General features: G+C 36.0%; 1 protein-coding gene across 2 annotated transcripts in view; it reads left to right on the top strand.

Annotated features, from left to right (window-relative positions):
* LOC121320697 (fibroblast growth factor 14) overlaps positions 1–21,351 on the top strand; it is a 168,207-nt gene that overhangs the window by 12,269 nt on the left and 134,587 nt on the right. Inside the window, exon 1 of one of the 2 annotated variants that reach the window (XM_041259267.1) lies at positions 1,267–2,017. The exons of the other annotated variant lie outside the window; for it this stretch is intronic. Coding sequence (XP_041115201.1) covers positions 1,810–2,017 — 208 coding nt within the window. The 5' untranslated portion in view covers positions 1,267–1,809. Of the gene's footprint in view, positions 1–1,266; positions 2,018–21,351 lie in introns of those variants that run through there. 2 annotated transcript variants of the gene reach the window in all.

The following is a 21,351-nucleotide window of genomic DNA, read 5'->3' as shown; positions in this document are numbered from 1 at the left end:
TTTTTTACACGGCAATTATACCTCCTTTCAAACCTGAGCGCGGATGAAAATCAGCAAAATCAGCTTGTATCTTATACAGCTTCCTATAGTATATATTTTGGTATAATGTATAGTTAAATGAGAAAATATAATAGCTAAAAATAACTGTTGTAAAGCCATCTCTTACAAGGACATTTCAGATGTCTGTATCTCACTGTTTGCTGATATAACACTCTTTGTCAAAAAGAGTAGTACATTTTTTAAAATCCCTGTTCGTACTGTAAGTACACAGAACAAACAGATACCAAGAATTTCCTGAGATAACCCAGACAATTTATGCAGCAAACAAACAGGGTGCCTCTTGACTCTTATTATGGATGAAGGACGATAACATGAGACCAGCAACACATAAACAGAGTAGCCAGGAGCAACAGTGACTAAAGCAACTGGCCCTCCGGAGAATGATCTTCAAAACATAACAGATTGCAAAAATTACCTAAAATCCAGGGCAGGGGTTGGTGGTGGTCATGCTGCTGCTTTTATCAACGCTTTTCCACATTAGAGTGTTCTCCAAGACCAACCCCATGGCTGTTGCTTGATTACCTCAGTTACTTTCTCATGAGTCCAAGTGATGACTGCATTGTTACCCTACTGTCATGAAAGAATTGAGACGCGTCCATTACCGGTTAGGGTAGGCTCTGTGAAAGGCAAGTTTCATCAGAATCTGTCGAGTGGTTGTCTAGATGTACTGTATGTAAAAATGCAAGTGTGGACAGACAAACAGCCTGTCCAAGCACCCCCAATATTTTGAATTCATTTAATAACGTCTGTTAAAAAAAGAAAAAAAAAAGAAAAAAGTTTGCAGATTTCATAACACCTGCACAGTTTTCTAGTTCTCGTTTCAGATCACATTCGACATTAAAATACAGTTCATTGATCTCGCTATAAAATGAGGTTTGATAGGGCGATTAAAAAACAAAACACTGACTGCATCGATATTACAATAATATAAAAAAAGGCAGCAGTTGGAGCCTTGAATGCAAGGCTACGTTTTTACTTGCAAGCGTCAATTTGGAAGTAATCGGTCTCATGTTCCCAAGCCTCTCATCCTTTGGAAGGAATCCTGAAACAATCTTTTGTATTTCTCCCATTAAATCCTGCAAACGTCTCATTTGTGACGGTGTTCAAACCACGTGCCTACGTAATGGAAAGCCAATCTTTCAATTCAACCCCTCCTCCTCCTCCCCATTTATTTTCTAACACACAGACCCAAGCAGGAGAGAAACAGATGCAAATATTTCCCGGATCCACTATACTTTTAGAAAGAGAAAGAGATGTCAGCGGTTAATTGGTAAAAGCCAATTAGGAGATACTGCTAAAAAACAAATCCGGGTTGACTGAGAGCTGCCTTTTTATATGAAGCAAGAGATGAGTGGACATTGATCTCGGCTTTAAAGGTGAACATTAAAGTGAATAGACTTGAATTAGCTATGTGTTGCAGTCTTTCTATAGGATGAATCCTCTGTTGTCTTTTGATGCTCTGCAGATCCACCCTTCATACTAGTGATCAACTAATAGGCAATGGTTTTCTCTTTGGAAATCATCTGTGTTTTACTGTTTGCGGTTTAGTTGTGGTTGTTTACGCCTCGTACCTTGCTTCTTGTGCAGCATATGAAACCTGCTGATTATTTTTGTGCTGACTGCCTGGTGTTTACAGAGGGAACATTGTTTGTCCTGGCGGAAAAAAAATAACCTTTCAGAAGTCTCAAAGAAAATACTGAGCCACGTGAACGAAAACGGGATAAGACTGGAATATAATATTTTGTTTCTATGGTAAAATCGGCGCTCCTGTCCAGGAGAACTGATCCCTGTATATTATTATGCAACCGCAAGGATCTCTTCGTATACAGGGTGTCTAAACTGCTGGATTGCTTTTCGCCCAAATCAATGTGGTTTCTTTGGAACATTTTCAGCAAAAGAACGCATATGCTGCAGTGTCTTTGTGGCAAGAGTCTTAAGAAAACAAAGAGCCAAAGTGGTAAGCCATACCGCGTTACTTATTTTTCAATGCCTGCACTGTGTTTATATATGGTTTATATCGTTGCTGTTGGATCTGCAATCATATTTGTGCAGCAAGTAAATGCAATGGGAACGAGGGAATAAGTTACACAGCACTGCCTGCTTGCGAGCCGGGCAAACCACAGTATTCAGCACCACCAGAAAATTCTGCACCATACAGCAAGATGACCGTAGTGTCTGGGAACTTTTTATGATAGCGCTTTATCGTATCTTACATTATTACTTTATATGCATACATATATAACTGTAACATTGCTACGATAAAACAGTGATATGTTGCTTTGTTTTATGGCGCTGGCGGTTCAGGGCTTCATTCTTGGATTGCTGCAGCAGCATTTTTCTGCAACACTTTTTGGTTCCTAATAAGATCGGCGTTTTCTAATGTATCTGACTGCATTTGTCTGTTTTTTTTTATGTTTCCATACAGTAAATAATAAACAGTGTAGGTAATGTGAAAATACGACGAGACACCAATCCGAGCAGTGGAATCTTTAGTCCTCTTGGTTGTGTCTGCCTCGGGATGTGCTTTTTTTTTTTTTTTTTTAGACTAGCGCAATCCGTTATTCACATGTTTAAACGAATTGTGTCAGCACCATGTCTTTTTTCAAGTGCAAATATGGAGCTTAATACCAGTATTGGTATAATTGACAATGTTGTTGCTTAGTCCAAGTTTTTTGCTTAATTTACTCTTGTATATGAAACGTTCAAACGTGTGGGAATCGGTTGCGTTTAGGTGAATATTTCTTTATTTCATGTTTTGTGAGAGGCTTTGTTTTGTTTGTCTCATACATGTTGCGTCAATGAAAAAGAAAACAGGTGTGTTTTTCACTGGCGATGGTTTTTACTGGTTGTTACAGAAGCCCAATGCGACTTAAAGTTAATGTGGTTGTGGCAGTCACAATAAAGCTAGAAAGCCCCTGCTTCTTTTTTTTTTTTACTGACGCTGGCACTGCGGTGTAGTAGATCATAGCTCTTTTGCCTTGCTGACACCTCATGATTGACGAGCAGAACCATTCAAATTCCAGCCCACTCGATAACGTACACATTTCGAATACTAATAATAAAAAAGTACTAAGGGTTACATCTCGCGCAGATGATGGTGAGATGAATGCTGAAGGAAGCGAGCGTCCTGTTGAAGCGACGGTATACATTTCGTTTAGGACCTCCCCTTTGAAGAAATGTGCTGCACCACAACACCAACTTCAATAATCGAAGTAGCACTCGCGTGAGACGTTATTGCAAATCGTGTATACATTGCGTCATTTGTTTACTGTTGCAAATATGTGCAGTGGCGGCACTGTAACAGTGAAACAGCAACCTCTCAGACTAACACGTTTTGACACTGTAGAGATCATTGGATGACCTTAATAGTAGTCAAGTAGTGAGCAGTTCTTTAAAATACTATTTTGATATATATATATATATATTTGAAAACATTCCCATGAAAAACATGACCGTTTGTATATCTGTTACATTGTCTGAAGATGTGTATAATTAAGGACTTCCAGTGTGTTTATTTATTGCACAGACATATAAAGCAGAGGGTTTTTAGATTGCTATACACATCACATCGATACAACATAAAAAGCCTAGAAGACTGTGTATCAAGTTAAGTTTTAAGTCTGGTGTTTTGTAGTGAGCTGTGAATTGCATTGATTCGCTTCATTTAGCCCGCAGCCTTCTCAGCTTCCAACCAGTTAGATGTACAGTGGCAAGCATGCATGCTACCGCTCCACATTGCTGTCATCACCTGATGTGCTGAGACCTATGTTCTCATAGCGGCCCTTATTTGGGATATACATTTTTTTTTTTTTTTTTTTTTTTTTTTAAAGTAGCCATTATATGTTTGCATTAAAGAATGCAGTAAAAAAAAATATGTTACGCGTATGTGGTGTCCCAGATTTAAAAAAAAAAAAAAAAAATGTTATTCCCAATGCTGTTTTTCTCCCTGAGCCCAGTAGCTCTGTTGCAAGTAGCAGCGACAAACAGGTTTTAAGGGTGGAGGAAGGTTAGCTTCTATTTCCAAAACCTGCCTTAAAGAAACGTTCTGCTTTCTGTGTAGTGCAAAATAGACTAAATTATTAAAGAATGTAGTAAAACAGACATCAAAGGGCTGTGATCACAAATCAATAGCTAATGAGTTATTTAAAGAATATTTATATGTATAAAACACTTATGAGTAAAGTAAAGTTTGATATGCACAAGACTTTCCTAAAGTGTAAAAGAAGCCAACAATAATTTCATGAATATCAAATTCATAAAACAGATGGATCTATTCTTTAAATAGCTCCAGAGGTCTGTGTATAGGGCTTAAATAGATTGTATTGATCGGGGGAAACTGGGGCTTTAAATTTTGAAATATAGTGGGTGAAGTAAGGATACGCACAAAGTGATTTGCGGGTGCAAAACCCCCATAATGCTGCTGTAAATCATGTTTAGCTGCCATAAAGTCTGATTTTACCGGCTGCTAAAAATGCGGCGTATGTAAAGAATGGTGTTCACCAGGCGTTCTGAACCCGCTGTCAAAGTTGCACTTTGCCATCATAAATCCATTAAAATTATGTTTAAATGTATTCAAATGAAGAAAAGAGCGTGGAAGACCCTGCATATTCCATCTCAGGGACACTTTTTCTGATGCTGGAGGACGCTGTGCTAAAGCGTTATCGTCTCACTCCCAGGTCATCCTAGACCTAATAGCTGAATTGAGGGGTGAGCTAGACCCCTGAATCAGTCTAGGGACATCTATCCACCTTTTCCAGCGCACTAGGCACATTTCTGGATGAAAAGGGCAGGCCAATACATATCATTTCCTAAGGATATTTGCATAACTGATGTTGGCTGAGGCTTTTCCAAACAACTATTTCATGCCGAGTGACCTCAGCCATAAGGACTCTCAGCTCTTCCTCAGAAAACGTTTTTTTTCTGTGCACCAAGAGAACTTTGGTGCTCCTCCTCTGACATATTATTTTTTTGGTTTGTATTTTCATGCTCCACTAATGTCATACAGCAACTACTGCTCTCTGTACTCCTAACTGTGCAAGTGCGGCCGCTAAACAGACTGAAGCGCTCATTGAGACCCTCATTATCAGAATTGTGGATCATTATTTGTGCATGTTATGTAATTTGCAATGCTCTTAAGCTTACATAGGGCGCAGTGCAAAATAATTGCCTGGCCATAATGCAATTAAAATTTTGCATCCGCAATTATTTGCACTGTGCCTATACTTACATCACCCCCATAAAAAGTAGTGTAACACTATTTAACCTTTTTATTAGTTGATTTTATATTTTATATTTTATTGGCTGTTTTCTGTTTTGGGGTTTTAGGTGAAGTAAACCATACTCCCTGTGAAGTTATCATTCTTTAGTTTTCATGTCACTATTGATAAATTAGGTGTGAAACATGACAGAAATTTACAAAAATGTAGAACACAGTTTTAATGCACGTTTGAGTAAGGGTCAATAGTTATATTTAAATGAATTTTCTAAATTATGTTTTGTTGCTCCTCTTCTGTCTTTAAACTATGACTATGGTTTGGTCTTAACTTGTCAACAGCTGACTGTGAATTTCAAAGACTCTACTTCAAAAGTTAGATAAGTTAGACTTTCATTTAATTCATTTTCTGCTGTTGGATGTGTCTCTGAAAACAAAGGGCCAAAAAGATTTACAAAGCATCACAAATACAAATAATATTTGAATATAGAAATATTCAGTATAGCACAGAAACCACCACCCATCACTCTGATAACAACTTTAATTATGCTATATTAAAAAAATATGGAAGGCTTTTGAATACAATTGACACTACCTAATCGGGATATTGATAATCGGGATTTCCGCTTAAGTGGCATTCAACTCTGGAGATGGTTCTTCCCAGTGCTATTTATGTCATTTAACTGGGACATGACTTCAAATAACTGGGAGAAAGTATTTTCAAATGATGAACGAAGTTCGCTTTTCATAGCAAGACATGTCGCGTAGCACAGTGCAGTGAGAAAGTGATTACGCTGTGATGTAAATTGTGTAAACCATGTTAAACTCCTGAAGGAGGAGGAGTGTCCTGTGGTTTCTCAGACAGCTGTTGCAAAGAAAGCTGGCGTGTCAACATCGCCGATGCCTCACCTAGTGATAAGATGTGATTTCATTCTTTTTGATTTCATGTAGAAATCAAAAAGTTTTTTTTTTTTTTTATAAAATCCTATTTTATATTATCTATTTAATATTTAACATGTGATTTTGTTCTTTTTCTTTTCACTGAGAAACAAAAACGTATGACTAATGTCATCTCAACTGCCTCTCGTTTAATTGGGACAGCCGCTTATTCGATATATTTTTCCTTTTCCCGAGGCGTCCCGATAAAGCTGCGCTGACTGTAATGACATGAAGGATAAAGAGTAAGCAGTTTTGTAACCAAGGAGAAGTTAAGTGTTAAATTATGGTGGCTTTACTGTTTCTTCCTTACCTAGCACAGAATGATATTGATCACCAAATGCGATGGTTTCCTACACATGGAATAATGCAAAAGTGATTCTAAAGCAGATGGTTATACTTATATAACCAAACATATGTATAGCACACTATCATTATAGTAAATTCTTAGTACAGTTTTATTATAGGTGAATGTTTTGACACAGTTATCATAATTATTATTGTAGCAGGTGTAAGATTTGGAATTGAGCATTTTAGTCATACAAAACAGTGTTAAAAAATCTGCAAAGATAAAATGTGTTTTATGAACAAAAAGGATCCTCAACTGAGTTTCCTTTTTTTGATGAACCCCTTCAATCCCCTAACAAAATAAAAGCAGTCAAGATAAACCTCTGTCCTTGCACAGTGTAACTGAGCAGAGCGCTGGATATCTGCCTTGCTGCAGTAGCACACCGCATGCAGCTGTATCTTTAATTTCCAATGATGAATTGCATGAATGTTAAACTGTTCTGATGTGTCCCCTGTGGCTACCCCCACTCCTCCCCCCCACCCCCCAGAATTATTAGGTGTCGAGAGCACCAAAGTACCCACAAGCTAACTTGGTGTGGGGCGAGAAGGGGTGGTTGGGTACTGATATTTCCAAGGGAAGATGAACATTCAACCTGCTAGTAACCTTTAACCACGCTTTTTGGAGGTTGGCCAGTTAATCTGTCTCTGGACATTTCATTTTACTTTTCTGTTTTCTCTAATAGGCAGCAAAGTTGAGTCATCTATCCTCACGCTTTGATTTCTTGTGTATTTCTTCATCTGCAAAGGAAGCCAAACGAAGAGAGGTTACACTAGCCAGACTTTCAGGCCTGACAATTAGGTCCATCCATACCGACTGTACCATCTCACAAAATGTCTTTTGTGTTTCTAGGAGATTTAAAAGTTAAATTTTTTTTTAGAGATTAATGAATTAGTGCCACTCTTTTTTACAAGGAATAATCTGCCCAAGAATGTGACACTTTCCACCAAGTTGTAGGTGTTAAAAAAAACAAAAGAAAACAGAAAAAAAGAAATTAATTTAAAAACCTGTTTTGCTAGAAAAGTGGGGTTTTAATCTTTTAGAAACATATCTGCATATTTAATTACTAGTTTTAAATTACAGACGTGCTTTTGCAGTAACATTTTAGGATCAATTTAAATAAACAAATAAATAAAACAATTTAATACCCAACTGTACTTTCTATTAGAACATCTTCAATTAGAAAAATCAGCAGTTTTTTAAAAATCTTTATCGAAATAAACATTTATTTTACTCGGTCAGCTTTTATTTGTACCTTTTTATTTATTACTTGAAATTTAGTCATCACGTTCCAAGGTTATCACAAAACCTGAATCAATAACAGGTGTGGTACCATCTCCATCACCATTAGTATACATTTAAATGACAATGAAACAGTTTGTCAGATTGCTCACGTTTATTTCATTTGTAGTCTGCTTATGCAAACAAGATGGTTAAGGGTTTGTGTTGGGAAGAGAATATTTTTACTGATGGAGAACAATGTTCTTGTAATTAAATGTAGTAAATAGTATTGGCCACATAGATCAATGCAGTTTTTTTTTAAAGGCTTACTAGTTTAATATAACAAGATTGGTGCATTGCATGTCTGTGTTTGCATATTTCTCTTAACTTTACCAAATTGTGCAGCAGATTTATATTTTTCACCCGACTGAGCAAAATCTCTGAATATTTCTTTTGCGACTGATGATAAGTTGGTGAATGCAATTTTAAACACTACATGAAACCCTAATTCTAGGTCAAGTCCTTCCTGTATTACAAGCTGTTGTCTGGTGTACATATCTGACGTCACTTTTCAGTCTCCACAGAGCATAGGTTTTTTTCTCCTTTATCGTGATACAAAGAATACAGAACACATACAGCAATACACCTAAAATCATAATGTCACAGTCACTGCAGGACACAAATTGCTGTGGGTTTTATGCTCTTCACACTGTTAGAATGGCAGAATGTGCTTGTAACTTGATTTCTTTTTTTCCAGTGGGCACATTCCCCCTGAATGAACTTTTCTTTCCCCCCAGTGTCCCTAACAACAAACCTAATTCTTTCAACGCTGTCTTTGTGATTAACAACAAAACTGTAGGAAACTGGTGCATTGCTTATGTTTGAACTGTTTTTATTAACCAAAACTCTATTTTTTATAAAACGTGTTTACATCTCCACAAATCTGAGTTTTGCTCATGACCTCATATCGTAGTTGACTTAACCTACTTTTTAATGTTGGTGGTCCTGAGATTTTTTGTCGCTGTAATACATCATTCATGGGTTCAACTGCTTCCTGTTGCTGATTTCATTAAACAATTATTTTCTTATTGCATTAAATATGCTACATTAATCAAGTGTTGTTGTTCTATATCAGGTTATTAACTGGAATAAATCTCAAAATAATAATAATAATGAAAAAAAAAACAAGGTTGCTGAAATGATTTACAGTATGATTTTCAAATGCAATATATATATATATATTATATATATATATATATATATATATATATATATATATATATATATATATATATATATATATATATATATATATATATATATATATATATTAGTACTAAATACTTTTATACAAGCCTTGCAGACACCATTCAGATATCAAACACTTGGTAATTGATAAGTATCTAGAGTATATAAATGACTGAAGAGCAGTGAATAAGTAAACATGTGCAATCCAGGGGCAGGAGGGATGAAATAATGTTTAAAGAGTAAGTAGTGGGCTTCTGAAAAATATAGCGTTACATGTCCCCCGGTGTTGCTACAATTGTTTAAATAATGTACTTGTAATTTTTCTTTTCATTGTAACATCCTGACAAATAGCTTTAAAGTACATTTCAAAGCTCTTTTCAAAACGTCTGCTCTAGTGCACTGGTAGTGTAAGGAGTATTGCCCACACTGTCAAACAGGTAACACAGCAATAACGATTCATAATGTGGTATGGAACAGAAAAGCCAGAGCACTTTTTTTTTTTTGCAATGATGTAGAGGACAGATCTCAAACTCCAGTGCACTAGAGCGGACATTTCGAAAAGAGCTTCAAAACAGACTTTAAAGTTATACATTTAACAATTTGTCAGGATATTAACAATGAAAATAAAAATGACAGGTACATTATTTAAACAGCTGTAGCAACACGTGAGGATGCATAACAATATAATTTTTGGAACCCCGTTACTTACTCTTTAGTGGCACGCTTATAACTACGTTAACTATTTTGGATATAAAGCAGTTATGCAGACTGTTAAAGGTCTTAGAAAACATCCTAAACCCCAGCTTCTATGCCACAAAATGGTTTAAAGAAATACCAAAAAAGATCAAATAATTTCAGAACCCTGGACAGAGTCAATTGGCATGGGTCACTATGCCTCAGTCTAGAACGCTCATAATAATTAGTAGAATAGATGCAACACGGTTTACTAGTTTAAAGGGTTACATATATTGATCTCAATTTTAATTGAAAGTAAATCACCCCCACCTGCCTCCCACCCACAAATGAAGTAAAAGCCGATGCTGTCTACAGCTTTGGAATGTGTGGGAAATGGTTTCCATTTATAAAGTGCTTTTCATGTCAAAGACTTGATGGCTTGATTCAGTGCTTTTTAAATGTGGATTCTGTGGGCATCGGTAACAGCTCAGCTATGTATTGGGAGTATATTGGGAATTGGCTTTAACTGAGATGCCTGGAAATATATATATATATATATATATATATATATATATATATATATATATATATTATATATATATATATATATTTGAAGCGCAGCAGTTTGTTTAAAAATGAACAAAATCCCTTTGTTAAAAAAACTACAAATTGCTACATACCAGTCGCACCAGTTGCTCAGCATTCAGTTCTGGCTCTTGCACAATCCTGCTATCACCTCCTGAAGCTTTAAAAGATAAGGCCCAACTATAAATATGAGTATGCAACAAAATCAAATAACCATTTTAAATAACTGCATACTCACCAGCCTCAAACACAGGTTGGAACACAGCAGCTAGGTTAACACTCTTCTCTATGTCTGCCTTCCAAGTTTCTGTAGCGACGGACAAAACAATCAAAGGTGTTTTCTTTCAAGCGCCACCATATTTTCGGTCTGGGGTTTCCTACCTTAAATACAGGGGCTTGCATCCGCATGTCTCTAGCTTCCGAGTGTTCTTAACAGGGCCTTGTTTCTCAGCCATTCTACATATTGAAACTTTATTTGGAAACTACTGGACTTCTTGTACTTGAGGAAAGAGTGCACATCTCTAATGCAAATGTGTGACAGGAACCCTTCCTTCTAACCCAAGTATTACACAAAAACGAATGTCACTTTACTTGAATTGTTAATTATATTAATAAATAGGTATTTAAGAAAAAAAAAAGTACAGATTTATTTTGGAGCAGTTTTTATCACCTGATGTAAATGTCCATGTCTTAGCCACATCAAAAACGAAATCTCCCGCTCTTCCTGTGCACATCTACATTCATACTGCGTGCTGGTTGAAGCAGCAGTTTGGTTGTTAGTAAGAGGATATGTGTGCTGCCATGTACACTGCAGAAAATAGTGTTCACTTCTACAATGCCCACCACTTGCAGCAAATATTTTAAATATAAAGCATGTAAACTGTAAAGGCAATTCAGTATTGTTGATAAGGGTTCAGTACTGTTGATAAGGGTTCAGTATTGTTGATGAGGGAGCCAAACCACTTGCCCCCCAAACTCTAGCCACCCCCCCAAGCTATTTTCTGTTAAGACACAAGTGGGGTAGTCCCCCTGCAATTCCAGCACTGGTTTCAGTATGATACGATTGTCTGCAATTGGTATTCAAAATCATTACTATTGTGTTAAATTTCATTTGTCCATTTTTGTGCATCAGTTTTTCCATAGTGATTAAAATCAGTGGAATAATCTCCAAGGTGTTCTGCAATTAAGCTACATATTTTTATATTATTATATTCTTTCAGTTTATAGATTTTTTCATAACTAAATCATCCCCACATCTCTGTAGAAAGATTGATTTCCTACTGTGAGCTTTTCCTTCACAGCTGGTCTAAAAACTTTCAGAAGAATACAGCATAAAAGTATCCAAATTTTCATAGCTGCATAGTGCTGATATCAAGCTTTTCTGTGTGCAATTCTCACTTCTGAATAAGTGTCAGCGCTGTTGTGAAATAAAGTAAAAAATAAAACGTGTTAATATACGCTGAAAATAGACTGTATTTACTTAATTACTGAGGTTGCTTGATGAACAGAACCTTTACAATTAAAATAATGGCTGGGTTAAAAATAGCTTTGTATTCTGTGAACCACTGAGGCATTCAATGTTTAGTTGTCTTTGATTTTAATAAGATTAACAATTAGCATTCATCTGCAAATTAGTGGCTTCAACTGTTTTTATTTGTTTGTGATAACCTGCAGTTGGAACCAGCTATTGTAAGTTTGGCTCCTCGTTATAAAAGAGCCTTTACTTCTTCTAAGTGGGCTCCTCAAGCAAGGCCATGAATAGCAGAATTCCACTTTTCTTAGAAACTGCAAAAAAAACTTAAAAAAAAAAGAGCGTCTATTGTTAAAGCTGATAATCTTAAATTCTCTGGCATTTGTACCATTTGCCGTACTTGTCAACGGTACAGTTTGGTGAAATTAATGTCTATTGTAAACCAGCTATCTGCCAATCTGCCTAATTGCTGCCAGCAGGAAATTGTCAATGGAAGGTGCTCTCTGGAGTCAAGCACTGGAGTCTTCATCTTGGTTGATGGTTTACCATCTAATCTGCGTAGCTGGTAGCCACGCTCATGCTTTACACTGTGCTGCACTCTTTGTTGCTCTTCAAATGGCACTAAAGGTCGTGTTCTCCAAAATATGTCTGAACAATTAAAAAAGTCAAGTATAAAAATGGACAAAAACTACAGTTAAGTATCGAATCAGGGCTTTTGTTTTTTGCCAAGTAGTAATGTCATTTTAAGAGCATTCTGTGAGAGGCATGCACTGTACCAAAAGTTTAACTTGGAAGACATGTAGAAGCACTTCTGACACTTCACTGTCACAATCAATGAAAGTTTGCAAGAGAGGTGAAATTATACTATATAGTTTTAGATGCTATTTTATTACAATAATTACCAAAATTTCCAAATTCAGTACTTTTTGCTTAAATTTCACTCATGTACCTACAGGTAACCTGAAAAATACCCATTAAATATATTAAGTGATCTGGTGCTGTGACACAAAACCTTGGATTAGTTTCATGTTGTCCCTGTTATGATGTTTGCAATCAGTCTGAGTGGTTCCTGTTGCAATTAATCAAATGATGTGTTTTTTTTATATTTTCAGGTAGGTCGGTGTTAAGGTGCTTTGAGTACAATTCAGGAGCTGCTCATCAGTTTCAGTTGCCAACAAACACATCTTCCTGATATTTGTGAGCTAATCCTAGTAAAGGTAGCAATGATTTACAAGGAATCAAATACAGCCATTTCTAGGATGAAGGTGAACACTGTGTGCTACTGCATTTTATTACCAGCTCTCACTGGAGATGTGGTATTTCAACTTTTATGTACATACTGTTTTATAAAACAGGGTTCGATAGGAGAAAATACTGAACATATATCCATTTAATGTCATTTTCCACATGAAACACTGCAGTACTAATACGGTAACATTAGAAAAATATAAAAAATAAATAAATACTGTATGTCTGTACACTGTGCTGTGCTGTACTGTGCTGTGCTGTGCTGTGCTGTACTGCATGTCAAAATGTGTGGTTCATTTGATCAAAAAGGATGGGACTGTGGTTGATTGCCTGGATCTTATACATCCTTATTGTTTAAAACCTCATTGCTGTTGAATACAAAAGACTGAACTGTATGATCAAGAGTCACTAAAATGATATTTCCTGGACTCCTCTGTGTGTTTACAGCTGTCCTGAGGATGCATTCCACCCTTGAAGCTCTTCGACCCCCTTTACATATTAAGCGGTGTAATTAAAAGAGGGTGTGAAAGAACAGCTATTCCTGTCCTGCAAGACACGTTACAGTAGCTTTGTTACATTTACATGGATAAGGATCTGCACCTGCTATTTAGGAAACGGGCACATGATGTTAATTAATCATTCACGGTGCAGCAGTGTGGCTTTGGCATTTTTGTAGCTTATCTACTGTACAAAAAATGTCTAAACCAAAAAAAAAAAAAAAAAGATGGCTTTCTGTGCTCTTTATATTTTGAGCAGTATTGTTTTCTAAATTGAGATATATGCTTCCAGGGTGAATGGTGATACAAGAAATCCAACCCCTACCACACACACGCATTTCACTTTCCACTCCCTCATTATATATTGGACATGTTTGTCCCTTCAAAAACAACTATTGCTTGGATCATATGCAGTTTATTAGGCATTTCATATTATACTGTATAATGGATTTTGCCAACCCTATGTCACTTGATGCATATGGTGAATAGTTAACATTTCCCCCACCTAATATACTATAACAGCCTGTAACATGCTTATAACCTCTCCTAGTACAAACATGGTTTAGCATTCATTTCAGAAATACTGTAGCTTGAAGATACTGTAACCAATTATCTGATAAAGAGGTTTTAAGGCTAGGAATAAGAACAATGAGCACGCAATTACCCTAGATATATGGCAGCATTGGCCATTAGGTGATTTAAGGTGGTCTCATGTAATTGAGGTTAAAGGCAGTATTGCTAGTGAAGTAGCCAGTTAAATGATAACATAACTAATAATAATAATATCATTTAGAAATATCACCTTAAATGGTCTTCTATGGAAGTCCGACATACCTTAAGGAAGTCTGGTCAAAACAGTTATATGTTATTATACACAAAGTGGTAGGTGTGGTTTTTAAATACATAGAAATAATGCATATATTATATTGCTAGACCACAAAAATTCATTTTGTAACTTTTTACACAGAAACAAATAGATTAAACACACATAAAAAAACAAATCTTTTTTTTTTTTTTTTTTTTTTTTTTTTGCCTCAGACCAGCACTTTTGCACCAAGACAATGAAAGCCCTGACAAATTAAAAATGAGTGAGTTACCTTATCCATTTGATTCAGTATAATTTGCAGGTGCACATGTGTCATGCCTTGGATGTGGACTCAGTAACATTAAAAAGCAAAGCCTTTTGGCTTTAATGGGATAGAAAAATGTTGCTGTCTCTTACAAAATTATTATTTGCTTGTTTTCAGTATTTTTGGTAACTGAAAGTTAAAGATCTGTTTGCAAGAACACAAACACGAGCTGTAATGGAAGCAAACATTTTTTTTGTCTAAACTATTTCCTTTTGGAACGTCCATTTGTTCTTAAGGATGGGAAACACGTGTGATTGTAGTGTCACCTGTCAATAACCTTAGTGGCAACGGCAGGAGATACATTAGAGTGGTGGACAAATTGGCCTTGATAGTAGGTATAAAAATAATGTTGAGAATCACTGATACGGACATCTGATGTACACATCTTTACCAGTACTTTCAACTCTTAAAGGGTGGTACGATACAAACCGTAGTACAGCCATGCTTGGATAAACCTGCATCCCTAAAAGATACAGGGCGAAATAGAATTGTGTTCTAGAATACCTTCTGGATTTTATGGTTGCTGTGTGTGTGTGTGTTTAATTTCCAAACTACACTATGTAACCTTTGAATCACTCTCTTTAAACTACATTGGATTCTAAAGCAGTTGTTATATGAGATTTGGCTTTCAGCCATGCTCAGCAGCTAGAAGAAGAGATGAACAATTCCTACAGGAGTTGCATGTTTCATTTTTTTTTTTATCAGTAGATGCTATTTCTTATGCAGCAAAAAGTCTACCTTTATGTCGTCAAATGCAACCGTACAAGTTCAAGTGAAGTGTTAGGATTGGGACACTGGTGTGTTTACTTTAGCACAGCCTGCAGTCAGGTTTTGTTTTGTTTCATTGCATCCCAAGAATGCACCTCACGTGCATATCACCAGGGCTGTGGTTTTTAAACATCCACATTGACCATAAAGTTTAATAACAACTTAATTATGGGTCAGGGCATTTGTACTGCTCTTTTAATATGGTAGAGCTGTAATAGCTTATTGACTGGTGCAGAACCAAGGGTGCTTTGCAGCTGTAATACGTTTGCCTGCAATGCATTAAGGTCACTGTAACAGTGTAGCCAATATGGTGACGTCAGGCCATAAGCAGGAAGAATAACAAAGGCAAGGTAACTGCGGTGTAAAGGCTCTGCAGCACTGTTTATTTTCAAACAAAAATAAAATAAATATTCAAACACAAAACACTGCTCTATAAAAGGTTCAAACAAAACAAAATCACAAACTCAAACACCACACACAGGTCAGGGAAGGTCGCTTTCACTGAAAAGAGGCACAAACAGAAAAATAAATCCCCTTTGTAGAGTAACATTCTTGACTGTGTTTTTCATTGAAACAACATGTTAACATGTTTCAGCACTTATTTTATTAGTTTTTCTTTAAGTAGCTGCAAATTGTCATCAAAACTGGCAACCAGACTTTTACTCATTTCTCCCTGTCAGCCGAATCAAATTTTGCCATTGTCATTGTGAAAGTATAGTATGAAACCTACTGTGGCGGATTACGGACAGTGAAAACAATGAAATAAAAATATGTTATGTCAAGATCACGACATAATTTATCTTATGATCTTGACATAACACATTTTGAGCCACCATATGAAACAGACACAAGGACAGAAAAAAACAAACAAAAACAAAATAAAACCTAAAATCCGGCTTTGTAACTTATGATAATATAAACTCAGCATTGTACGGTATCAAGCTTGTTTCTTTTCTTTTTTTTTACTTTATTCATTTAGTATTATTTATTCAGTATTATTTATATATATCTGTTTTATTGCTAAGAAGTCACTGTGGCTGGAAAGTGTTTAAACCGTACGTATCGTCCAAGCTTTCTGTTATGCTAATGTGCCTGTCTCGTACCAGGTTTGTGTATAGTTAATCTGCCACCATATTTATATTTCTTGACAATACAGACCACTGTAGATGATTGAGCTGTCAGTAACTCTTATGTGTGTGCTCCATAAGCAGCAGTTTTGTCACAATGAGCTAATGATACACTGATTCAGTATTTAACCATTTTGGCATGTGTATCTCCAATTAATATTAAAACATAGAGTTATGATAAACTAATTTGGACTAAGCCATCGGTTGCTTCAGGTAAGCCTCTAGCTAAGTAATTCTATAAATTAGCTTTTACCTAGCGACAATCAAAAGCATTACAGTACAGTAACATAAACTTTAAGCTCTTTACACTGTCTCTTGTGTTACAGCAGGGGTGTCAAACTCAGTTCTTGGAGGGCTGCAGTGTCTTCTGGCTTTCGTTCTATCCGAGCTCTCAATTACTTAATTGGTCTAATTATTTGATTAACTGGACACGTTTAACACTTCTGTTCAGGCCTCGAAATGTTTTATAGGTAATGTACTTTGAATCAAGTGCATTCTTAAAAACATCAAATGTAAAAGGCCTAGAAAAATATTAAATCTGTCAAATTCAACAGATAATATGATACATTATGTTAATTAAGAGCCTAAGTTGGAATAAAAACCAGAAGCCCCTGTGACCTTCGAGGACTGGGGTTTGACACCCCTGTGTTGCAGTATCACCACTGTCGTGCTTTCTCCCTTTAACACTTTGTTCTCTGTTAAGACAAAAGGTTTTTCAAACATTTGTTACACATAGCTGCATTCCCAAACGTTCTATTTTCGAGTCTATTTGCCCTTCATAAGAGGTAAAGAATGATGTATTTGTAATCTAAGCAAGAACACATTAGTTAAGATTATGATAACTGTGGTATTTCATACCCATAGCCCTGGGATTCGATTAACCAACTAGCGCAAGATCAAAAAAGTATTTATATGGTATTTTAATGGTAAAATAGTAAAATTAGCAAGAAACAACTTTCAGGAGTTGCACCAAGGTGCAGGACAATACTGTTCTGAGCAAACCCTCCTTAGCTTTTATACTTTTACACTTGTTTTATTCTTTTTGCCCTTGCACTTGTTGCTAAATATTGCCAACGGTATGAGAATACTTATTTTAATGAAATGGTGCCCTTAGGTACCTAATGACCCTTTAAAATAATACAATATCTGTCTCTTATCGGCGAATACCGCTTATAAAGTTTCTTCAGATATGAACCTTTTTGATGCTGTCAGTACAGTAGCCTCCATCATTATGATTTATTTTTATCAAGCAATGAATCAACCACTGGTAAGTATGATTTTTGAAGCCACTACAATGCAGCTCATAAAAAAAAAAAAAAAAAAAAGCTTTTGAGGGCTCTTTATAGAGCTGTCGATTTGATCTAATTTAAGATCAGTTTTGTTTCAGAGGTTACTGACTATAAAAGGGTTAAGTTCTGCTTATAAATAACACTTGCAAGTAAGATGGAAATAATCTTTTGTGACATAAGAAATATATGTATGTGTTTTTAAGGCAGCTGTTGGATATTGTGCTTATGCATACTGTATGCCAGAAGAACACTACCCTGGGATTTTAAACTGCAAAAATGTTAAATTAGGCCAGTAGATATTATTAAAGTGGGTCTAAGGCTCCTGGAGGTATATTAAATTGATCTAAATGGTGGCAAATCTGAAAACCATCACAGCATTAATAAAGGGCCCTCTCTGTCATTTTGCATATTTCTTTAAAAGTCAAAGTACCTCAAGACTTTAAGCATTGTTACAGACATTCCTTTATAATTTAGGGTCTTTGTTGTGATCTAATTGCTGCGATGTGAAGAAATACCCCACTATAAACTGTAAATATGAAAACAAAACAAGGAAAAACAACTGCAAAAAAAAAAAATCACAACTTATGTTAAGCCCCATATTATACTCCAAGGTGTGCATCACAAAAAAAATAAGTGTCCAGTTGGATATAAAGAGTAAAAATACAATTACAACATAACATTTACCCCATTTCACACAGTTTAAAATGAGACACAGACATGGCCAATGCTTGATACAGAGAAACTATGACCATTTTACTAGATAAATGAATCCCTGATATAAGATACTCCATGCCCAATAGTGACGTTTGATTTCAAAACCATTCAGTTTTGTTGATGAACACGGCACAGCTGAGGGAAAGAGGTGAAAAACTTTTCAGTCAGTTTACCCCAGATTACACTAAATCTGACAAACAGTGGCTAAAACAAGTAAGAGCAAGTGTAGAAAGCATTGGAAAGTGTGTGAGACTCTGAATGAATCCTTCCGTCAGCATACAAAATGTTACTGTGTCATTCCACAGTTAGGGTTTTTGCATAATAATGCAGTCGCGGAAGTAGAACTTCTGTGCCATATGCTTCCAGTGGCTCATTTAAATAAGGGATATATTCACTGACTTCCTAAAACAGCAGTGTGCAGTACATACTGCACATTGATTTAGAGTTGGAAAATATAGAAATGACATGTAGAGTAAGTTATGTAATTGGTAATGCTATATTGAACATCATATTTGTGATACTAAGATGAAGTTAAAGTTGTCTTTAATGTCTATATGAATGCCTACAGTAATATATTAATGTGTCCATAGGAACATTTGTAAATGAATGAGAGGAGGCCATGTGTCCCATCCATACTCTCTCCAGGTCCACAGTGTCCCTTTGGTGCTGTGGTGACCATTGGATACAGTAGTCTAAGTGCAGTCTCTCCAGTGCATTATATACAACCTCATCATAACCAGCTTGGATTTCTAATCTCTTGGATGAGGTTATTACAACACCAATGTCTTTCTCGTGGTGTGATCTGCCTTAACCCTTAGCGCTCCATTTATTCAGCACTTGGCAGCCGCATCAGGTCCAATTTATTTTCACACACGCTGTTTAAGATATTGTTTTTTCTAAGTAAAACAGGTTTAAAAGGCACTGAATCGCAAAAGGACACTCAGTACTGTATCTCCAGCCAAGCCCCACCCCTTGTTCGCTGTATTTTTCACATATCTCTTTTACACGTGCATACTGATAAATCATCTCCTGATCACTCGTTTTATCACCAAACTCCTCAATAATGCGATCTAAGTCATTATTTTATTACTATAACATCTCAAAAAGCTCTGCAAATGTCAGTGATATTCTTTGAGCGCTGGATGTGGAAGCAGCTATCTCCTTTGTTTGTGTCGGTGTTATCTCTGTGGTGCATGGGGCTATCAGATACATCCTTTTTTTCGGCTTCATTTGGCTCATGTCGGTCTCACTCAGCCATTGAAAGGTTTTCTCTGCTTTTTCCGGAGAAAAAACGACTAGAGACCTGTGCTTTACTTCTTTTTGATGATGTCGGACAGAGTCCAACATCGGACTGGAAAGGAAAAATTGTAGTGTCGGACCTGGACAGCAAAGGGTTAATCATACTGTATAAGTTCTTTACAAATATATCCATACAAATATGGATGATTCCAAACTTGCATATGGGTTAGTGTGGGTACTGGTATTGTAGATACATAGAAGTACAAAACAAATACTAACTATGATCATAAGCCTTTCTTTTGCAGATTAATTGTGTTCAGAATAGAATAGGGATTCTTTCCAGAAGGCAGCTGTAATCTTGAATAAAATATGATATTGATGAAACTGTCCTAGACTGTGTTTCTTTATTAAACAGTCTGGAACTGTTAATGAGAAGCAATCTTAATTGTATTTATAAAAAAACTGAAATCTTTGTGAATAAGTGTCATGAATGTAATCCATTCATTCATACATCCTCTTCATGCCAGGTGGCACATAAGGCATACATGGTTTCCTGCCACCCTCTTCTGTCCTGCCCTGTTTTGGCAGCTGTCCCCCAGGTTAGGTTAGGTTACTGTAAGCAGCTGGGCTGTCAACTATCTGGTTCCAATAAAACAAACAAATAAATAACATGAGGTTGACTTTATTGTGTTTTGAAGGTTACAAAGGTCAATGAATGGCAACGTTGAAAGCAGACAAAGCTCGTGCAGTAGTTTTCAGTTCTGTAGTGCATCCTTGTTACTTTCAAGTAAAGGGTCTATTATGGACAATATCTGTTGAACAGACTGCTGACTCCTATTAGTTTGGTAAGAGGATGCTGTACTGTATATACAGTAAATTAAGGCTATTTTTATTATTAGATACTCTTAATTGGTTTCACTTTAAATCAATGGTGTATTTCTGTGTAGCAAATACAGGTAAAATAAATGGCATTTAGTTGTATTTAACCTTATTAATTCTGAAACCTGAGCATAAAGTGATCATTGAATTTCATTACACCCTTCTCTGCTTCCTCTTTAATTATTTGCTCAGTGTTGTGAAGTATCAAATCTTATCATTTTGTTTCACACATCACATACTGTTAAAAGCAAAAAAGCTAAATTAAATGAAGCTTAAAAATGTTTAATCCAATTATTGTTACTGCTGTACATTCTTTTAAATACACTACTACGAGACAGTCAATGAATCTTTAAAAGTTGGCATTATTTTTTTCAATTAAAAACAAAAAACTTTTTTCTGTCATTAGTGAAGTGGATTTTGTATTTAAAAAAAAAAAAGCCACCATACTAGATGTGTAATTGTAAAGCCTTGAGCTGCTCAGTATTGACATATGTTCTGCTTAAACAACTGTACTGGAAACAACAACAAACAAAATTGCTAGCTGAGGTAAATTTCAGAATCCGGTCTACATTAGTCCCTAGCCATTTCAGATTCAACAGAGGTCACAATGTAATAAAAAACAGCCTAATTGTAGAGTGGAGGTTTACTGGATTTGCAGTACAGTATTAAGTTGAAACTTATGGAGGTCTTGTGTGTACGATATCCT

The sequence above is a fragment of the Polyodon spathula genome, chromosome 9 (assembly GCF_017654505.1).
Source record: "Polyodon spathula isolate WHYD16114869_AA chromosome 9, ASM1765450v1, whole genome shotgun sequence".
Classification (NCBI taxonomy): Eukaryota; Metazoa; Chordata; class Actinopteri; order Acipenseriformes; family Polyodontidae; genus Polyodon; species Polyodon spathula.
The sequence above is the reverse complement of the archived record's forward strand: the minus strand, read 5'-3'. Positions and strand labels throughout refer to the sequence as shown.